At 45.5% G+C, this 18,491-nt stretch overlaps 1 protein-coding gene across 1 annotated transcript in view; it reads right to left on the reverse strand.

Moving 5' to 3' along the window:
- Positions 1-12,911, reverse strand: part of LOC148518396 (protein kinase C delta type-like) — a 39,235-nt gene extending 26,324 nt beyond the window's left edge. The window contains exons 1-2 of the mRNA XM_088477454.1: positions 12,889-12,911; positions 4,768-4,793 (exon numbers count right to left, since the gene is read on the reverse strand). Of these exons, the coding sequence (XP_088333580.1) occupies positions 4,768-4,793; positions 12,889-12,911 (49 nt within the window). The remainder of the gene's footprint in view (positions 1-4,767; positions 4,794-12,888) is intronic.
- Positions 12,912-18,491: the final 5,580 nt, after the last annotated feature.

Genomic DNA, 18,491 nt, shown 5'->3' on the forward strand with positions numbered 1-18,491 from the left:
ATGCTCCTCCGTCTCCAAATTGGAGTTTCTATAGAGGAGTGTATAAAGAGGCGCAATATAAAAAAGCTCAGGGATGGGCTATATATATATATATATATATAAATTTTTTACAAATCTGTGTCATTATACTGCTTGGAACGGCTACAGGGACTGATTGTACAAGATCCCTCTACCCTGGTTGTTTTCAGGCTGAAAGAAGGATTTTTCTTCATATGACGCTATTCTGAGATGATATTATATAAAATAAGCGTCTATACCTTTATTTAATGTTTTGATGCTTGATGAGTTGCAAAAATGTTAAAGAGCTGTAGGGAGCAATGGCTTCTGCTCTACAGTGTGATACTGTGCGAGCTGGTATTAATGGAGAAGATAATTGCGTTATCTTCTCTGGTAACACTTTGCTGTATAGTGGGAAAAATGTGGTAACACTCATATCCGCATTGTTTAATAGAAATGTGTTTGCTGAATAGAGCCCCAACTGTGATATTTTTAGGAAAACCAACAGAGATCATTATCTGAGTTAAAAAAAAGACTAATAACAGACAGTCCCAGGTAGTCCCTTGAACAGCAAAGTACGTTTTTGTATTTATTAATGCATATGTTTATCCATATAAATTAAGGTTGTTTATTGATTAATGCACATTTCATCACTGTAGTTCTTTTTCATAGAATATATTAAACTCTTTTTCTTTATATACTACACTTTAGCATTAAGCAAGTTCTCGTTGGAATTACCACAACCCCACTAATGGCAGTATATCACCTCACTAGTGGTTGGCCTTACCCCTAAGTGGGACCCATGATTACATTCCCTTTAGGGGCAGTAGATGTAGTCTTGGACTATGCTAACTTGAGCAAACAGTTAGAGACCCAAGAGATGGAAAATAACAGATAAAGAAGACTTATAGCCAAATTAAACACCTATTTCTAATTATATTCATAATTTCAGCTGCAAATCCTGATATTGTTATACTGCATGTGATGGCCATAAATGATTACCTCAGATAATATTGAATAATGACTTCATAAAGGTTATCATATTTACCACCAGTTCCACTTTTTATAAAGGCAAAAGGTACATAATTTGTCGGATGTGTGATTCTCATAGGAAATGGGTGTGGTAATTGTGGATAATGGGAGTGGTCTAAACTGTCCAGATTGTTTTTGTTGTTTTCTTGTAAGGTTTGTATTATTCCAAGTCTACTGGTTGTCATGTCTTATATATTGATACGGCCATACCTGCTCGTTCCTGTCTCCTTCTAGAGTCACCAAAGCGAATGACCTCCCCAGATGTTTTCCTTCTCTTCCTGTCTGCAATCATTCCACTGTCTATGCCAATTTCTTCTATCTGATCCTCTCTCTTCCTCCTCTTATCACTCTTTTGGTTGGTATAATCCATAGAAAAACTTTTCTGGCTCCCATCATCAGAGCTGTTTTTCACATGCAGGCACTTCTTTCTTCCTTTCTTGGGAGACTTGGTGGAAATCCTCTTTTTGGCCTTCTTGATGGCCCAAGACTCCTCCAAACTGTCAGATATCTTTCTTTTCTTCAAAGCCATCATCTTCTTTCTTCTCTTGTAGATAGAAAACTCCTCATCCTCTGAGCTCCTGGCTTCCTCCAGATGCGACGCCATCCTGCCGACAGTCCAACTGTCTCTGACTCCCAACTGCCACTCAGAGTTTTGAAAGTAAACAGCAGCAGGTGATCATGTGACAGCAGCATGGAAGCTGATGATGGTACCAGCTATGCTTTACCAGACAGGCCACCACCATAGATGATGCCCATTTCATGTAGCTAACTTGTAGCTGATACTGTTACTTCTCCTATTACAATCAATTGATGTTGACAAATGCTTGAAGTTGCAAATCAGGGTAATTAAAAATAATATATTAATTCATATACATTTTTGAGCTTGGAAGAGGGCCTCTGTGGCATCACTGACAAATCTCCTTGCTGGACTGACGCAGATGGTGTTTTGCTTGTATCTTTTATCATGGATGCTAATTAACTATAGAAGGCTAGCTTGTATTGTAAAGAATTTAACCTTTCAGACCTAGAAATTAAATAAATTATAGAGGCTTAAGTAGAAGTACGTATCAGCAACAGCATGACGCACAGTCACGGTGTCCTCTTTAGGGCCATAATTAATTTGAAGAGAAAAGTCCGAGGTCGGACTTTTCGCCATCATCGCCGTTTTTTGCAGGGTATAGTATTGGGCGCGTGCCTGCTTATCCCCGTATTCAATTTGTATCCGGCGAAAACTATACCCGGCGGAAAGATAAGTATCGAAAAGTGCTGTTTGTTTTTGGGGAAATCATGCTGTCACCTCCCAAAAGATGTTCTGACATGGGGGATCACTTTGGGTACCCCCGATTTGGCCTGCTGAAGATAGTCGGGTTTTTACATAGCCGCGGCAGGTGCATAAATGCGCCTGTGAAGAACTAGTGAAGAATAGCACTTAGCTTTTTTGGGGGAGTAAAAATAACAATGCCTATCAAATTTGGGGCACATGAAAATGGGTACAAGCATATTTTTAAGTCCCTAAAGTTATTTTTTAAAATTCTTCAAAAATGCACCTGCCACTACCAACCGTATTCTAGAAAATGCACCTGCCGCTACCAGCCGCATACATGGGAAACCCCCCTGAATCATTTTTGGTAGTTTAAAACTTTTTCCCCAATATTTTTTTTTTCGCCCCCAAAATGAAAGTACATTTTTTGGGGTGTCCTGAGGATTTTTTAAAAATGTTTTTTGACACAGATTACTTTTAGGGGACATTAAAAAGGCTGCAGGCTATTTTCTTTTATTCTGCACCCCAAAACCCCAATTCTGCACTTTTTTTCACCATGTATTACATGGAGAAAACTTATACCCATTTTTTTTACAAAGACTTTTCGCACCGGTGAAAAGTCTTTGAAATTGAATATTGGGATAACTGAAACTGGCGAAAATTACGTCATCAGCGATAAATTATCGCCAATGACAGACTTTTCGCCCCATATTAAGTATGGCCCATAGTTGTTGTTGGTGGTGGAGTTTTAGAATTATTCTGCTGACTGCACCTGAGAAAACACTTGAAAACAAAGGGTTACCTGGCAGTCATTTCTCATCCCAAGGAGATGCAGAGGAGGAATCCGCTTAGATCCCTCTTCGCATCTCCGGAACTCCTTCCCATAGGAAGGACCCTACCACAAGGGTCTCGTCGCAAGCCCGATGGTCGTGATGGTCTTGACCATTGGTGGTCACCCACAGCTATACGAGCAGCCAGGAGGCTGCTCTAAAAATCAGGAAGGACGGCCCTGATTCAGAGCGAGCGCTCTGTCAGAGTGTCCGGCTCTGAATCAGGGCCAGAGTGCAATAAAGATATATATAGCAATTTATTGATACATAACCAAACATCCAAAACACAGCCTAGCAATGATCACAACCTCTAATCAACCTTTAATGGGTTACCAGGTGGATACATTGCACTTTATTATCCACCTGGTTGTAATTTTAAACAGTTAAATTATTGTTCCATTTCAGCACTTTAGTAGTACACTTTGCACACACTGCACTTTTTTCATAAAGCACTTTACTGCACTTTGCTACAAGACTTATGCACATATATATATATAACCGTGTTCTCCCAAGGCTCTATGTAAAGGGCGGTCCGCCCAACAAAATTATCTTGCCGTCCAGGACCTGCAGCGCCGCCCGCTGTTTGCGCAGCGCCGCAGAAACCAATAACGCCTGTGGCATCTTCTCAACCAATCGCCGCCGGCAGATTCTCATCACTACAGCTCCCAGAATCACCCTGGCACTTGCGGCTCCTCCTCCCTCTGTGTGCGCCTTCTGCAGCTGCCGCCTGCTCGTCGTTCTGTGTTCCTGGCTTACTCAGCCTCACTCCGGTCCCTCTCTATCACACGCTGCTCCCGCCACAGCCACTCTCTATTCACTGTGCCTCAGTGGGGATGTCGGACCCGGGCTGGGGAGGTGTGCAGACCAGTTGCCCAGGTGTAAACGGTGCTGGTAGAGGAGCACCCTGAAAGGTAAGGACTCCTGTCATTGGTGTTACTGGCTGACTTTGTGGCCCCTGTCACTCTCCACCTGTGTGGCCCCTTCACCTGGTATTAATTCCCATTTACCCTGACTGCTGTGTCCACCCCCGTCCTTACCCGTAGCACTGCCTGTCCTTAACCACCTCCTTGTCCACAATACTGCCCTTGCTATCTACCCCCACCCCCTCCCAACACCCAAGCCAGGCATAGTGTGCAATAAGGGGCCATACTGTGTGGGCATAATGTGCAATAAGGGGACATACTGTGTATATATTGGGCAATAAGGGGGCATACTGTGTACATCATGGGCAATAAAGGGGCCATATTGTGTGGGCTTAATGTGAATTGATACTATTGGTGGCCACACCCCCTCCATGGAAAGCTACGCCCCTTTTTGCACGAAGGCTGCCACCCTGCTGCTACTTGATGCCACCCGGCTGCCAAACTTTTCTGGGGAGAACACTGTATGAACACTACTGCACTTCATTTTTGACCCAGTGGGTTATAACACACCATTATACTTAAGTCATGCTAGTCGCTTGAACCAGTTTCGCTTATCAAACATATATATATATATATATATATATATATATATATATATATATATAGAGGTAAGGAAAGTGCGGCACTCAGAAGATTTGGTATGCATTAAAGGATTTTACTCCTGTGGTCCATATTTCTATGAGTTATCATTTTCGTCAGGACAAAGTATACAACATAAGCTCACCTTTCCTTTCTTCTATTATTGCCGGTCTGGAGTCCGGACGTACATGTGCAGGCAACGGGGTGCAGTTAGTATCTTTTCAGTGAGTGCCGGATCCCTTTGGAATATATATATATATATATATATAAACAAGCAGATAGGTTCGGCACTCCCCATTCCTTAAACAATTGCCTGCGTGCCCTTGGAAATATCAGGTACACAAAATATGTAATGCCTAACCGGCAAAATAGGAAAAGTTTTTACGTCAACGTTTCTGGGCTATCACGCCCCGTCATCAGGAAGACATAAACACAACAAACACATGTACAGCTTACCTTATATCCCCACCCGAAGACAAATGAGTTGTGACTGAGACAGCAGAGAAGTGTGCACGCGACCGGAGCCTGTGTGCGGCGCATCATGATGACGCAACAGCCTCAAGCTCCGGCGGTCTCCATAGAAACCTGAAGCGCTACTCCGGCTACTACCTGTCAGAAAAATGTGCAAAAGAGTAAAGAAAAATCAATAAACATCGAATCACATTAAAATCTATGAAGATAACAACATTGTAACAATAGGATATGCACAATTAGCACCCAATCAAAAACATAATGCAGTAAAATGCATAATATAAGAGAACTATGCTATACAAAATACAACATGTTAAACTGATGATTACATGTCTCAATTAACTACATTAAATACTTTCAAATATTTGTATCCCCCATTATTTCATCACATTAACGAATTCCATGCAATACGCTCATTTAAACCTCGATAGGCTACAGTGTCCAACTTGAATATCCAGGTTGCTTCTAATCTAGTTAAAGTTTTTAATCGGTCACCACCTCTCATCCATCTGGCACATGATCTATTATCTTGTATCTAAGAGAAGCTAACTGATGTATATAATCACGAAAATGAGATGCCACCGGCTGATCCATAGGTTTACCTCCAAGTGCCGCTTTTATGGCTGACCTATGGAGGGCCATTTGTTCCTTACATTTCCGTGATGTTATCCCTAGGTAATATAACCCGCAGGGACAAGTAATAATATTTATCACATAGGTGCCGTGTTGTGTTTTGCCGGTTAGGCATTACATATTTTGTATATATAATATATATATTATATATATACTGTATATATGCAGCGGTATTTTTCAGCAGGAACAAGCAGGAACTCAGGAGCTGATTCAGACCCGGACGTTAAGAAGTGTTTGTTCATAGCTGGCCGATGATTGCATTGTGTGCATGAGTATGCATCGCAGTGCATGTGCGTAAACCAGTGCGAAAGATCAAGAAGTGTTCGCTCGCCCAGCATAGACAGCCCAGCAGAGTGAGTGACAGGAGAAGCCATTTGTGGTAACAGGGGCAGGCCACTAGAAACGGGGGAGTGTAGATGTGAACGCGGTCGTGTCTGACAGAAATAACGCCGTTTCAGAGGTGCGCATAATTAACAGGCAGCGTCATAGTACACGTCACTTGGTTGTATTTCACACTGAAGTGATCGTAGTGCTTGAGGTAGGGTACAGTCTACCTCAAGCGCTGCGTTCACATCCGATGGTACATGATGTACCCATGCTTGCATACACTTCCTGAAGATGATGGGCATTAGTGGGCGGCTTAAGACAGGCTGGTGAGCGTCTACATACACAAAGTGATCACACGCCAGAACATAGTGGGCATGCTTAAGCCTTGTCGTGCGATTGCCTGCCGTGCCATCACTTGGCCAAATTTGCATATGCTGGGAGCGAAAGAACGCATCTAGCGAGTGGGTCTGAATGAGCTTCTTAGATCCTGATCCTCTCATTGACTATGACGTAATGTCCTGGGGCCAAAATGTATTTTCCATTAGAGGAGCCTAATGACATGGTCATGTCTTCATCTACAACCTGCAGCTGTTGCAAGGTAAGTGTGTGTGTGTGTGATGTATGTGTGACATATACATGTTTGTGTTTAGCTATAGATGTACAGTATATGTGTGTATGTGCAATATGCATATATATATATATATATATGTATGCATGCATACCTCCCAACTGTCCCGCATTCTGAGGGACAGTCCCATTTTTCTGGGGCGTGACGCGGTCAAAGGGGACGGGGCCCGGCAGCTGATGCAGTGTTGGGGGCGGAGCATGGGGGCGTGGTAGTGCAATCGTGTCATCATGGCTCCGCCCCCTCTTCACAATGCCCGGATTAATGGCATTGTGCAGCCAGAGGCGGAACCACGATGATGCGAATCGCGTCACCGGCGCCCCTGCTGCCGAGGTTTTTCCTTACAAGCGCGGGGGGATTAACTGCCTTCCCGGGAGGTCGGGAGCGGCACCCGATTTTCGGGAGGCTCCCGACCAAATCGGGAGGGTAGGTAAGTATGCATACATACATAAATACATACACACACACATACATACATACACACATATACATACATACACACACATACATAAATACACACATACATAAATACATGCATACATACACACACATACATAAATACACACATACATAAATACATGCATACATACACACACATACATAAATACACACATACATAAATACATGCATACATACACACACATACATACACATACATACATAAATACATGCATACATACACATACATACATAAATACATGCATACATACACATATGAATTCTCACCAAGAAGCAATTGGGCAGCAGCTCCTCATGAAGTGTAGAGGGGCGGAGCTTCTTTTGTGATTGACAGGCTGGGAATCCATGGGTAGAAGGAGAGGACTTCAGGAGAGGGAAGGGGTGGCCCCCACACTGCCTGCATGTTCCATGTCAGTGAATGCATATACCCGACAGCCAGGAAGGTTCTTCTGATAATCCTCCAAATCTCCCCCTGACACGACACTGCACTGCTCTGCACTCTGCATTCAAAGACATGGAACATGCAGGCAGTGTGGTGGCCACCTCTTCCTTATCCTTAGCACACAGCAGCACAGCACACATCAGAGCTGAGGCTGACAGCCTGGGTGGCCACGGCAGAGACTTGCTGGCAGCCTGGAGTGAAAAGATCATACAGGAGTTGGGGCAGATAGCGGCGGCTTATTAGACCAACCAGAAGGTTGGTGGACTCAACAGCACCCTCCAGGGGCTGGCACTTTTAGGCAGCTGCCTAAGGCAGGGTACACATCAGAACGACCTGGGCATTATAGTGAGAGCCTGTATGCAATAGTGCAGCAAGCTGGGGATATGGGGCTTATATACTGTATGTATAGGTCTGTACCTGACTTGCGCTGCTGAGATATCTCTGGGACTTGTAGTTTAGCAGCAATTATCTGTCTACTTGTTCTAGATGGGATAGGCCTAGCATTATTTTTGCCTTTGTGGAACTACAGGTTCCAGCATTACCTTTAGAAACTAGAACAGAACCACACAATCACTAATACAATGTTCTTGTGTATAATTTCCTATTGACTGTACCTACTATACATCTTGTATGCAGGGTCGGCAATAGAAATCTTGGGGCCAAGTACGCTGATGTCTCTGGGGAGCCCCCCTCGAACACGCACACACCACCACCCCTGAACCCACCACGCCTGACCCAGCACCAACACATCCCTCCCCTGCGTGTGAGGGAGGCAGGGACAGAATTGCCAGGGGAGGGGCAGCATTGCATGTAATGTCACCGCTGCATCATTCATTAATAGGCACAGCACGAACCAGGTGATGAGGGTACTCGGAGGGGGGCTGAGAGATGGTGCCATGGCTCATACCTCCCAACTTTTGTGTTCCACAGAGAGGGACACTTCACGCGCCTAAGGTGCGTTGGTGAGAAGTGGGCGGAGCTCCGATGAAAAGGGGTGGGGTTTATTGGAAATGAGGCGGAGCCTCGCAGCAAACCCCGTTTATGTCATCATAGGGGGTGTGCCCAGCAGTCTCCGAGATGCTGGGCAGCCCCCTACACAGGTGAACAGATGCGGCATCTGTTCACCTTCTCCACGCCCGCTGCTATTCAGAGCATCGGTATGTGCTCTCCCCAACTTCCCCCCCACTGCGGCCCGCGAGTGAGACAGTGGGACAGTCCCAGAAAAACGGGACTGTCCTGCTGAATGCGGGACAGTTGGGAGGTATGCATGACTGGCTTTATTTTGCTTAGTTGTGCGGCCGGCCAGTGTGGTCAGTCTGTATATCAAATTTAGTTGCTGCAGTGGCCCCATCATTTTCTGCACCTCTGAACCTCAGGGCACGGTACGGGTGTACCCTTAGTACCCCCTGTTGCCGGACCTGCTTCTATGTATGTATATTGAGTCTGAATATGGTGTCATGTGTGCACATGATTATAGAATGGTCAAATAGAAATTTATTATTGGGGGATAATGTGGTAGTTTTTATAACTGTATAGGATCTAACATTTCATGAAGGTTCATATTCTTGAAGTTCTGTAACAGGAGGTTGAGTTTAGTATGAGCTATGACATTTGGGTATATGCCAATGACATAGTATGGTAATTTAGGTGTTGTATGTAGTGTTCAGCCTATCTGAAAAGGACATATTGATACTTAAACGATTTTTTTAGAAGCATTACCACTGCCAGTGCGCAGATCAGTCACATCTTCTGTTTGGAAGTTCGATGGTTTCGCAGACTTGCCAAGCATTGCGGATGTGTGTAAGGTAAAGTGGGCATCCTAATGTTTGGCTGTGACGGCATTACGATTGCAATCATTAGAATATTTTCACAGTGAGACTGCGTGTGTAATCGCAACTACAATCGCACTAGCGATCCGTAATGAATCAGGCCCATAGTGCATACACACTGTGCAATCTACCAAACGACTGAATGATATTTTTAATTGTCTGATGGTTAGATCGTTAATTATATGATGTTAACATATCGCTTGGTCATCTAGTAGTGCATACACACTGCATAATTTGTGGGGAATCGAGATTGTCAGATTGAGCTGCACGTAGGGGTGACCTGAAGATGTGACGGCCGCCCCCACAGGAGCGAGCATAGTGCATATACAGTTGACGATTCTAAAAATTTGTTATTCTGATCTGTCGGAATCAGCCAAATCATTTTTAAAAATCATCTAATGTGTACCCAGCTTTACTTTGTCATGCTGAAACGCTGGTCTTCACAAAGATAATTGCTTCAAGTCCCTGCAGTAAGACCAACGTTATAAATGAATAGAGCATCTACTGTTAGTTCTCTGGTGGCACTAGGACTCATGTGATGCAATACAGTGCATGGATGCAGGGGCAGATTGGGATGGAAAACCAGCTCGGGAAATTTATGGAAGCAACCCTAATAGGGACGGGGTCTGTTGAGGAGGAGGGGTCTGTCGAGGGGTGCGGGATCCATTCTCATAGGGCCTGATTCTGCCCATAGCAACTAGGGATGTGCAGGCTCGGATAGGTTCGAGTTTGCACGTGGAGTTCGGATTTTTCCCTCCAAAAAAACGGAACTCAGAACGAGGCAAAACGTCATCTTACATGGACGAACATCATCATTCCTGGTCTTTTGTCCAGGAATGATGATGTTCGTCCATGTAAGATGACGTTTTGCCTCGTTCTGAGTTCCGTTTTTTTGGAGGGAAAAATCCGAACTCCACGTGCAAACTCGAACCTATCCGAGCCTGCACATCCCTAATAGCAACCAATCAGATTCTACTTAACATTTAACTAGCACCATCTAGAAGATAATAGCTAGAATCTGATTGGTTGCTATGGGCAACATCACTTCTAAAACTCACTTCTAAAAACTCTCATTTTAGTAAATTTACCCCTGAGTTGGACACAGTTGCAGCTGTCCTTGTGTCTTTTGCTGCAGTTGCATCTGTGACTTTAGGCTAATGACATTACAACGCTCTTCTCTGGTGTACAGCCATGCGTCTGAATATGCAAGTACTGAGACGCACACTGTCAGTGTCTAAGAGGTCTATTTATCAAGCAGTGCAAAGTGTGGGGAAGTGAACAAGTGGAGAAGTTGCCGATAGTAACGGATATGCTTTTAAGTAGCATTTATCAAGTACAGTCTATCAAATAATAGGTAGGACCTGATTGGTTGCTATGGGCAACTTCTCTACTAATTCACTTCTCCACACTTTTCACTGCTTGATAAATAGACCCCTAAGTCTTTAGACACCACCGTTGGTTTCACTATTGGGACTTTCACCAACCCTATGCTAGATGCAGATCATCCGTATTACCTCCAATGTGAGCAATTCAGCTTCTCTATAGCCAACCCCATGTGACATACTTACCTACCATTCCGATTTGGCCGGGAGCCTCCCAAAAATCAGGTGCCTCTCCCGGCCCCCCTAGAAAGGCAAGCAAGTCTCCCAGCCCCAGCGACCCACCTGCATAAACCCCGGGCCGGTGACGCGATTCGCACTGATTCGCGTCATCATAGCCCTGCCCCATACATCACAATGCCATTAATCTCACCCCCAACAACGTGTTATTATCCAAGCCACACCCCCTTTCTCCTGCAACACGCCCCCTTTTTGCCGCGAGACTCCCCCAGTGTTGTTGCCCGACAGCTCCCTCCCGGTAGGAGGGAGCTAAATGTCAGCAACCCTGCCATGTGACCACCTAGGAATACCCAACACATTTCTAATACACTTTGTGGTGCATGGATCTAAGGGGGTCATTCAGACCCGCTCGTGAGCGGCAGTACGCTTGCAAGCGGGTCGATGTTCCCCCACTGCGCATGCGCACGACGGAGGGAGCTCCGTCGTGCGCATGCGCGAGACCCGGCAAGCGACGGGCTCTCCATCGCTCCGGGTCTCGCACCAAAGGGGGCGTGCTGTTGATGTTGATTGACAGCACGCCCCCTTTGGTGGGCGTGCCGGGGGCGTGCCTGCCAAGCGGAGGCGTTCCCATGGGAACGCCTACCGTCTGAAGCCGGCCCCACTGACTAGTGATGTCAGTGGGAGTGATTTTGGCTCTGATAGAGCCAAAATCACTCCAGGGCTTGCGGCAGCGAGACCCTACCGCAGGGTCTCCGTCGCAAGCCTGATGGTCGCGATGGTCAAGACCATCGCGACCATCATCATGGACGCTCGCATATGCTGTGGATGGTCACCCACAGCTATGCGAGCGTCCAGGAGGATGCTCCATTTTCATGGAGGAGGGCCCTGATTCAGAGCGAGTGCTCTGCTCAGAGCATTCTGCTCTGAATCAGGCCCTAAATCCGCACTGCAACTCAGACACATGTGCAAATGAAAAACAATGCACAAGCAAAAAAATAACACACTTTGGTCCCCACAGGAAAAAAATTAATACACATTGTTCCCCATGAAAAAAAATAAAACACATTTATCTCCACAGGAAAAAAATACACACGTTGATACCTGACAGGAAAAAATTAAACACATTGGCACCCACAAGAAAAACACACATTAGCCTCAACAAGAAAAAAATAACACACCCCGGCCCCCACAGAAAAAAACATATACATTGGCCCCCACAGGAAAAAAATACACACATTGATACCTGACAGGAAAAAATGAAACACTTTGGCACCCACAAGAAAAAAAAAACACATTGGCCCACACAGAAAAAAAATAAAACACATTGGTCCCCACTGGAAAAACAAATAGACTGACCCGTACAGAAATCAATAAAACACTATGGCCCCCACAGGGAAAAAAAACACATTGACCCCCAACAGGTGAAAAAAAGGATTTGGTGAGTAGTGTAGGTCCCTGGCCGGGTTACGGGTATGTTTCAGAGGCGGGGATGGTAGCTATGGTGGAAACTGTACTGTGAGGCCAGGGGGTAGGGCTGGTGAGCCAATCGCCCCCATCGAAACTAGCACCTGAAGCATGAGCTTCATATACTCTGCCGCCACTGGGGTCAGGATAGGAGTAGTAATAGTAGTGGGATGCAGGGGGCAGGACGGGAGTAGTACTAGTGGGAAGCAGGGGGTTGAATGGGAGTAGTAGTGCATACCAAGGGGCAGGATGGAAGTAGTAGTAATGGCAGAGCAGGTGCAAGCTTGGAGTGGTAGTAGTGTGGGGCAGAAGGGGAGTAGTAGTAGTTCAGGGGGCAGGATGGGAGTAATAATGGAAAGTAGGACAGGATAGGAGTAGTATTTTGGAGTAGCGGGCAGGATAGGAGTGGAAAAAGCTGAACAAGAATCACCTCCACTCCAGGGTCACCTCAGCTCACCGCAGCTCATGGGTCCCAGCCATACTTGCCTACACTCCCTGAAGTAGCAGGAGGCTCACGATTTTTCGGGTAGCCCCCCGCACCCCCTGGAGATGTAGGCAGATCTCCCTCATCCTGCCCACTTCACTGGAAAGTGGGCAGGATGGGAGATGTAATGGGGAATTCATGGGTCCACAAGGAGGGGGCGGGGCTAAATGGTGCAATTTACGTAATTTAGCGGGTCTAATTGTGTAATCAGTCCGGCCCCGCCCCCCGAACCGGCCTCTAGCGGTCCTGACCGTCGTCCCTTTCACAGCACTGACAGCAGCTTCACACAGCGAGGGGGAGCCCCTGTCAGTCACGTCCAGCTCCTCCGGCTGCCTTCCATGTCCAGCTACTCCATCCCTGGCATAGCTACACACACCCTTCCCCCTGCGTGGTCCACCTCATCTCCCGCAGCCTGGCTTGGCTCTGACCATCCCACAGAGAAAGGTGAGGTGACGGAGGGCAGCAGAAGCTGAGGGAGGGATGGGATGCTGCACATTCATTGTGGAGCCCGGAGCTTCCAGGTTACGTTCCATAGCGGAAAGCAAATTCCGGAAGCGCGGCAGCCAGCAGGCAGTGTTGGCCAGCAGCAAAGGGGTTAATGCGGCTGGCCCAGCGGGAACTTTCCCGCTGTCCCGGCGGCCCAATCCGCCCCTGCATGGATGTCAGTATTTTATAACTCGCTTTTTCTTTTAGTGGGTCTGTCTCTTTAAAGGGAGGTTTCCAGGAGCTGTGCAATGATTGTCTATGTATATTATGTAAAACATCAATGCTGAAGAAAAAGGGAATATAAGCAGATTTTACATGAGGACAAAAGTCTTTTGGCATTCCTAACTTTAGCTTTAACTTTACAAAACGTCGACAATAAAAAGCAAATTGCAAATGCATAAACCATACACTAAGAAAAAAGTAAAGCTATTTGTTGGGGCACACTTAGAAGAAATATTCAAAGATATTAAGTTTAAAAATTAACTTTTAATATAAGTATTAAAAATAATATTCAGAGGTACCAATAATAACAAGTATAAATAAATTGGCGAAAACATTTATTAAGACAATTTCTGCAATTCACATACCACACAAGAAAAATAATAGTGAATGTACTTTAATGAAATAGGAAAATACCACAGATATTGGTGTACAAGTTACACCATGTGCCGTCCTATTAACCCCATTGGAACAGTGCAGTTCTTTTTATCCTGCAGTACCAGGTCTTCCTAGGCTGTCTCCCATACTAGTACTAACCAGGCTTTTACTGTATCGCTTCCAAGATCAGACGGGTTTGGGCATAATCAGTAAAATATGACTGTAGGTTTAATTGGTATCACTGAAAATAATTGGGGATCTGCCCTATGCACATGATATAAACTTGTAAGAGAAAAATGTAGGACTGTTTACAACAGAAACATCCAATTGATTGGTGATAAGTTTCAAAAGAAGGAATGCAGAAGCATGCCTTACTAGTGATGCACACATTACATAGTAGATAATATGACTGAAAATGATGAAGATGACATCGGTGTACAGCACATGTGATAAAGTCCTAAATCAAATGGTATTGAACAATATAAAAAGAAACATTGGTAAATAAACTGCGTACGTTAACCAAAATTAATTGAGAGCAGCACCTAAATGTGTCTTGAGCTATACATATGTACTCAACACAGAGGATATAAACACCCTTTATATGCTGGGTAAAAAATAATAGGGTTAAATATCCCACATAAATCTCAAGAATACACATTTAAGTTAGAGCAAGAAAATTGACAGCCAGTCAGCATAAAAAAGGAACATCATGTATATAATTATGTCAGTTCATCAGATACCAAATTCAACCTCAATAATTAAGCTGACCACATTGATGATCTATCAGTATATTCCAAAATATTAGGTTATCAGACCAAGTAATCAGCTGTTGGCTGAACAGGTACAATGAACCATAAGCAATGTATTAATATATAAATAAAATTTTAAATAAATTTTGCAAGCTGACAAAAGAAAATACCTAATATCAACCTTAATAGGCAGTTATGAACTGGGAATATTTGCTGCTCTAGTAGCGATTTGCAGGCTGATCAAAAGGAAATTAAAATAAGTAATAATTAAGGCTAATCAGACAGAGTATTCTGTCAGTAACATACGATACCAGTGTGGAGTGATAATGAGTCCTGTCCGTGCACTGGCTTGGTCTCAAAGAAGCATTAGCAGATTAGTCATGAACCGAGGACGCGTGTTTCGCCCATGTTGAGGCTTGTTCACCGAAGAGGGCGCCTAGAGGGCGCCGTTGAGTGCCCAGGAAGAAAAAAAACGTCCACAGAAAAAAAAAAAAGGGACGGTCCCCGCACCCCCCACCCCCTGCGCGCTAGCCGCCGTAAATTTTTAAAGCAGTCCGACACTGTCTGTAGCTGCTTGCCATGGCCGGGTAGTCATCAGATGTTGACTGACCCGGCGGCTGCATCCTGTGGGAGGCAAGCAGCATGCAGCAGCAGGTGGGCAGCGATGTCACGTGGAGGGAGCTTAGCAATACCGCTTCCAGTCTCAGCACCCTCCTCCACGCCGGCTCACGTGACATCACATAGGGTGTTCCGATATGCTCCTCTGTGGTAATTATCCTGACACAGGCGCCGGGCTGTCTGAAGAAGCGCTAGGTCCCAGCTACCCAGCAGCACAGCTTCTCTGCATTCCACAATGAAGACCCTGCCGACGGGGAAAGAAGACTGCCTATGGTAAGTTTACTACGGGGTGCCTCAGTAGATCGGGGGAGGGGGGTTAAACACAACTGGGGACACTACTATAGGGGGCTTTACCAATGGAGGGATTACTACTATTGGGAGGCACTACTATTGGGGGGCATTACTATTGGGGGCACTACTACTGGGAGACATTACCAATGGGGGCACTACTATATGGGGCACTACTCGGGGCACTACTAATGGGGACATTACTACTGTGGGCACTACAGGGGGCATTACCTATGGGGGCATTACCACAGCAGGCACTACTATAGGGGGCACTGCATGTGGGGCACAACTACCTGGACCATTGTGTAAGGGGTATCACTGCTGTAGGCATTGTATAAGGAGCACTACTACTGTGGGCATTGTATTAGGGGAACTACTACTGTGGGCATTGTATTAGGGGCACTACTACTGTGGGCAATGTATAAGGGGCACTAATACTGTAGGCATTGTATTAGGGGCACTATTACTGTGGGCATTGTATTAGGGGCACTACTACTGTGGGCCTTGTGTATAAGGGGCACTAATTTGGGCATTGTGTAAAAGGGGCACCACTGTGTGTCATAACATGAATAAGGGAGTAATGTGTAGCGTAATTTGAATTGGGGATACTGTATTATAAAGGGAATTACTGTGTGTGGCACAATGTATTATACAGGGCATTACTGCGTGTGGCATAATGTATTATAAAGGCCATTACTGCATGTGGCATAATGTGTTATAAAGGGCATTACTGGGTGTGGCATAATGTGTTATAAAGGCTATTACTGCGTGTGGCATAATGTGTTATACAGGGCATTACTGCATGTGGCATAATGTATTATAAAGGCCATTACTGCATGTGGCATAATGTGTTATAAAGGGCATTACTGCGTGTGGCATAATGTGTTATAAAGGCCATTACTGCGTGTGACATAATGTGTTAGAAAGGCCATTACTGCGTGTGGCGTAATGTGTTATAAAGGGCATTACTGCGTGTGGCATAATGTGTTATAAAGGGCATTACTGCATGTGGCATAATGTGTTATACAGGGCATTACTGCATGTGGCATAATTTGTTATAAAGGGCATTACTGAGTGTGGCATTATGTGTTATAAAGGGTATTACTGCATGTGTTATAAAGGTCATTACTGTGTGTGGCATAATGTGTTATAAAGGACATTACTGTGTAAGGCACGCCCCACAGTGTGATGAATTGGGGATGTTCCGCAAGGACACGCCACCCTTTCGGGAAGCGCGTGCGCTTTCAGCGAGCGCAGAGGAACGCCATCTAGAAAAAGTTATTTCTTTTTTTTGTTGGGGGGGGGCGCAAATGTGAACTTTCGCCCTGAGCTCTGCAATGTCTAGAACCGGCCCTGCACACAGGAGACCAGTAGCCGGGATGCCGGCAGTCAGAAGACCAACAGCGACATCCCGATGCTCAGAATCCAGACGGGGCTTACTAAGTATCCTAACCCTCCCTCCTAACCATCCCTTTTTGCATTCTAACTCTTTCCCCTTGCAGTTTAACCGTAACCCTCCTCCCACTGCAGGCTAACCCTAACCCTCAACGTTAGTGCCTAAACCCATTCCTTCTCTTTGGTGCCTAAACCTAACCCTCCCCCTAGTGCCTAACCCTAACCCCCTCCCCTGGTGTTGCCTAAACTTAACCCTCTCCCACCCGCAGTCTATCTCTATCCCTCCCCACCACAGCCTAATCCTACCCCCTCCTCACCCCCGGTGGTACCTAAACATAACCCTCCCCCCCGCGGCCTAAACCTAACCCACCCCGCTATACTTACATTCGATATGCCAGCTGCGGGGATTCTGGTGTGGGCATATCTAGTGATGTTGAGATTCCGGCGCCGGGGTTCTGGCCACGGTTCGGGATTCCGGCACTGGGATTTCGACCACCGGCTTCCCACAACCTCTCCTCTTAGTAACATCTGGGTTACTTAGCCCTGCCTATGAGGTGCCTATGGCAGCGCTAAGTGACCCATTTGCAGCACAAAATTCTAGCCTGCTATTAACTCTAGCAGGCAGAAGGCAGAGAAAACCCTTTAGTACATATCGAGAAGTGACATGTATAGTGCATGTACCCCTTTGTGTGTCCAGCCCACCAATATATAGCTTCCCAAGCCTGTATTAGGTAGGTGCGCTCAATATAATGCTCTGTAAGTAACCAGACCATTTATTTTCGGCCTCTGATGTCCCACATGGCATCATTCATGGGGCTTCACGGGCCCCCTATTCCACCATGCCTTGTCCTTGCTTTGTTAGAATTGATGCGGACTCATTGAAGCCAACCACATACCAGCTAATCCCCAGGTTATCCACAATCGCAATTTTAATATCTTCATACCCACCCAGATTAGAAATGTCCCTAATATGTTGTTATCTTGACTGTATTCCTGTGGGTGTAACATTGCTCTCTAAATGTACACATTAAATCACGCCACTGCAAGCCGTATTGAAGAATCTCTACAGTACGGAAACTGGAGAGTCAGCGGCTGTAGGATTAGCAGGAGTGCTGGCAGTCAGTTATCTGTATGCCCCATCAGCCATATGGCATTTACTTATTGCTGACTGACTACTGCATTGCAGATCCTCCTCCCTGGTTATTGGTGGGAGTAGCAGCAAGGTAAATAATAGTCAAGGCTGTGATCTAAACAGGTCAAATGTATTAGGTGGGTGGGGTCAAACTGGGGGATGGCATAATAATAATAATGTGAAAAGGGACTGGACAGTTTGGTGGCGTGCTTTCAATGCTGCATTATACTTGCCTACTCTCCAGAAAGTCACTGGAGGCTCCCGATTTTTCGAGTAACCCCCTGCACCCCTGGTAGAGGAGGCATTTCTTC

Source organism: Taudactylus pleione, unplaced genomic scaffold (assembly GCF_031769625.1).
Source record: "Taudactylus pleione unplaced genomic scaffold, aTauple2 ptg000201l, whole genome shotgun sequence".
Lineage (NCBI taxonomy): Eukaryota > Metazoa > Chordata > Amphibia > Anura > Myobatrachidae > Taudactylus > Taudactylus pleione.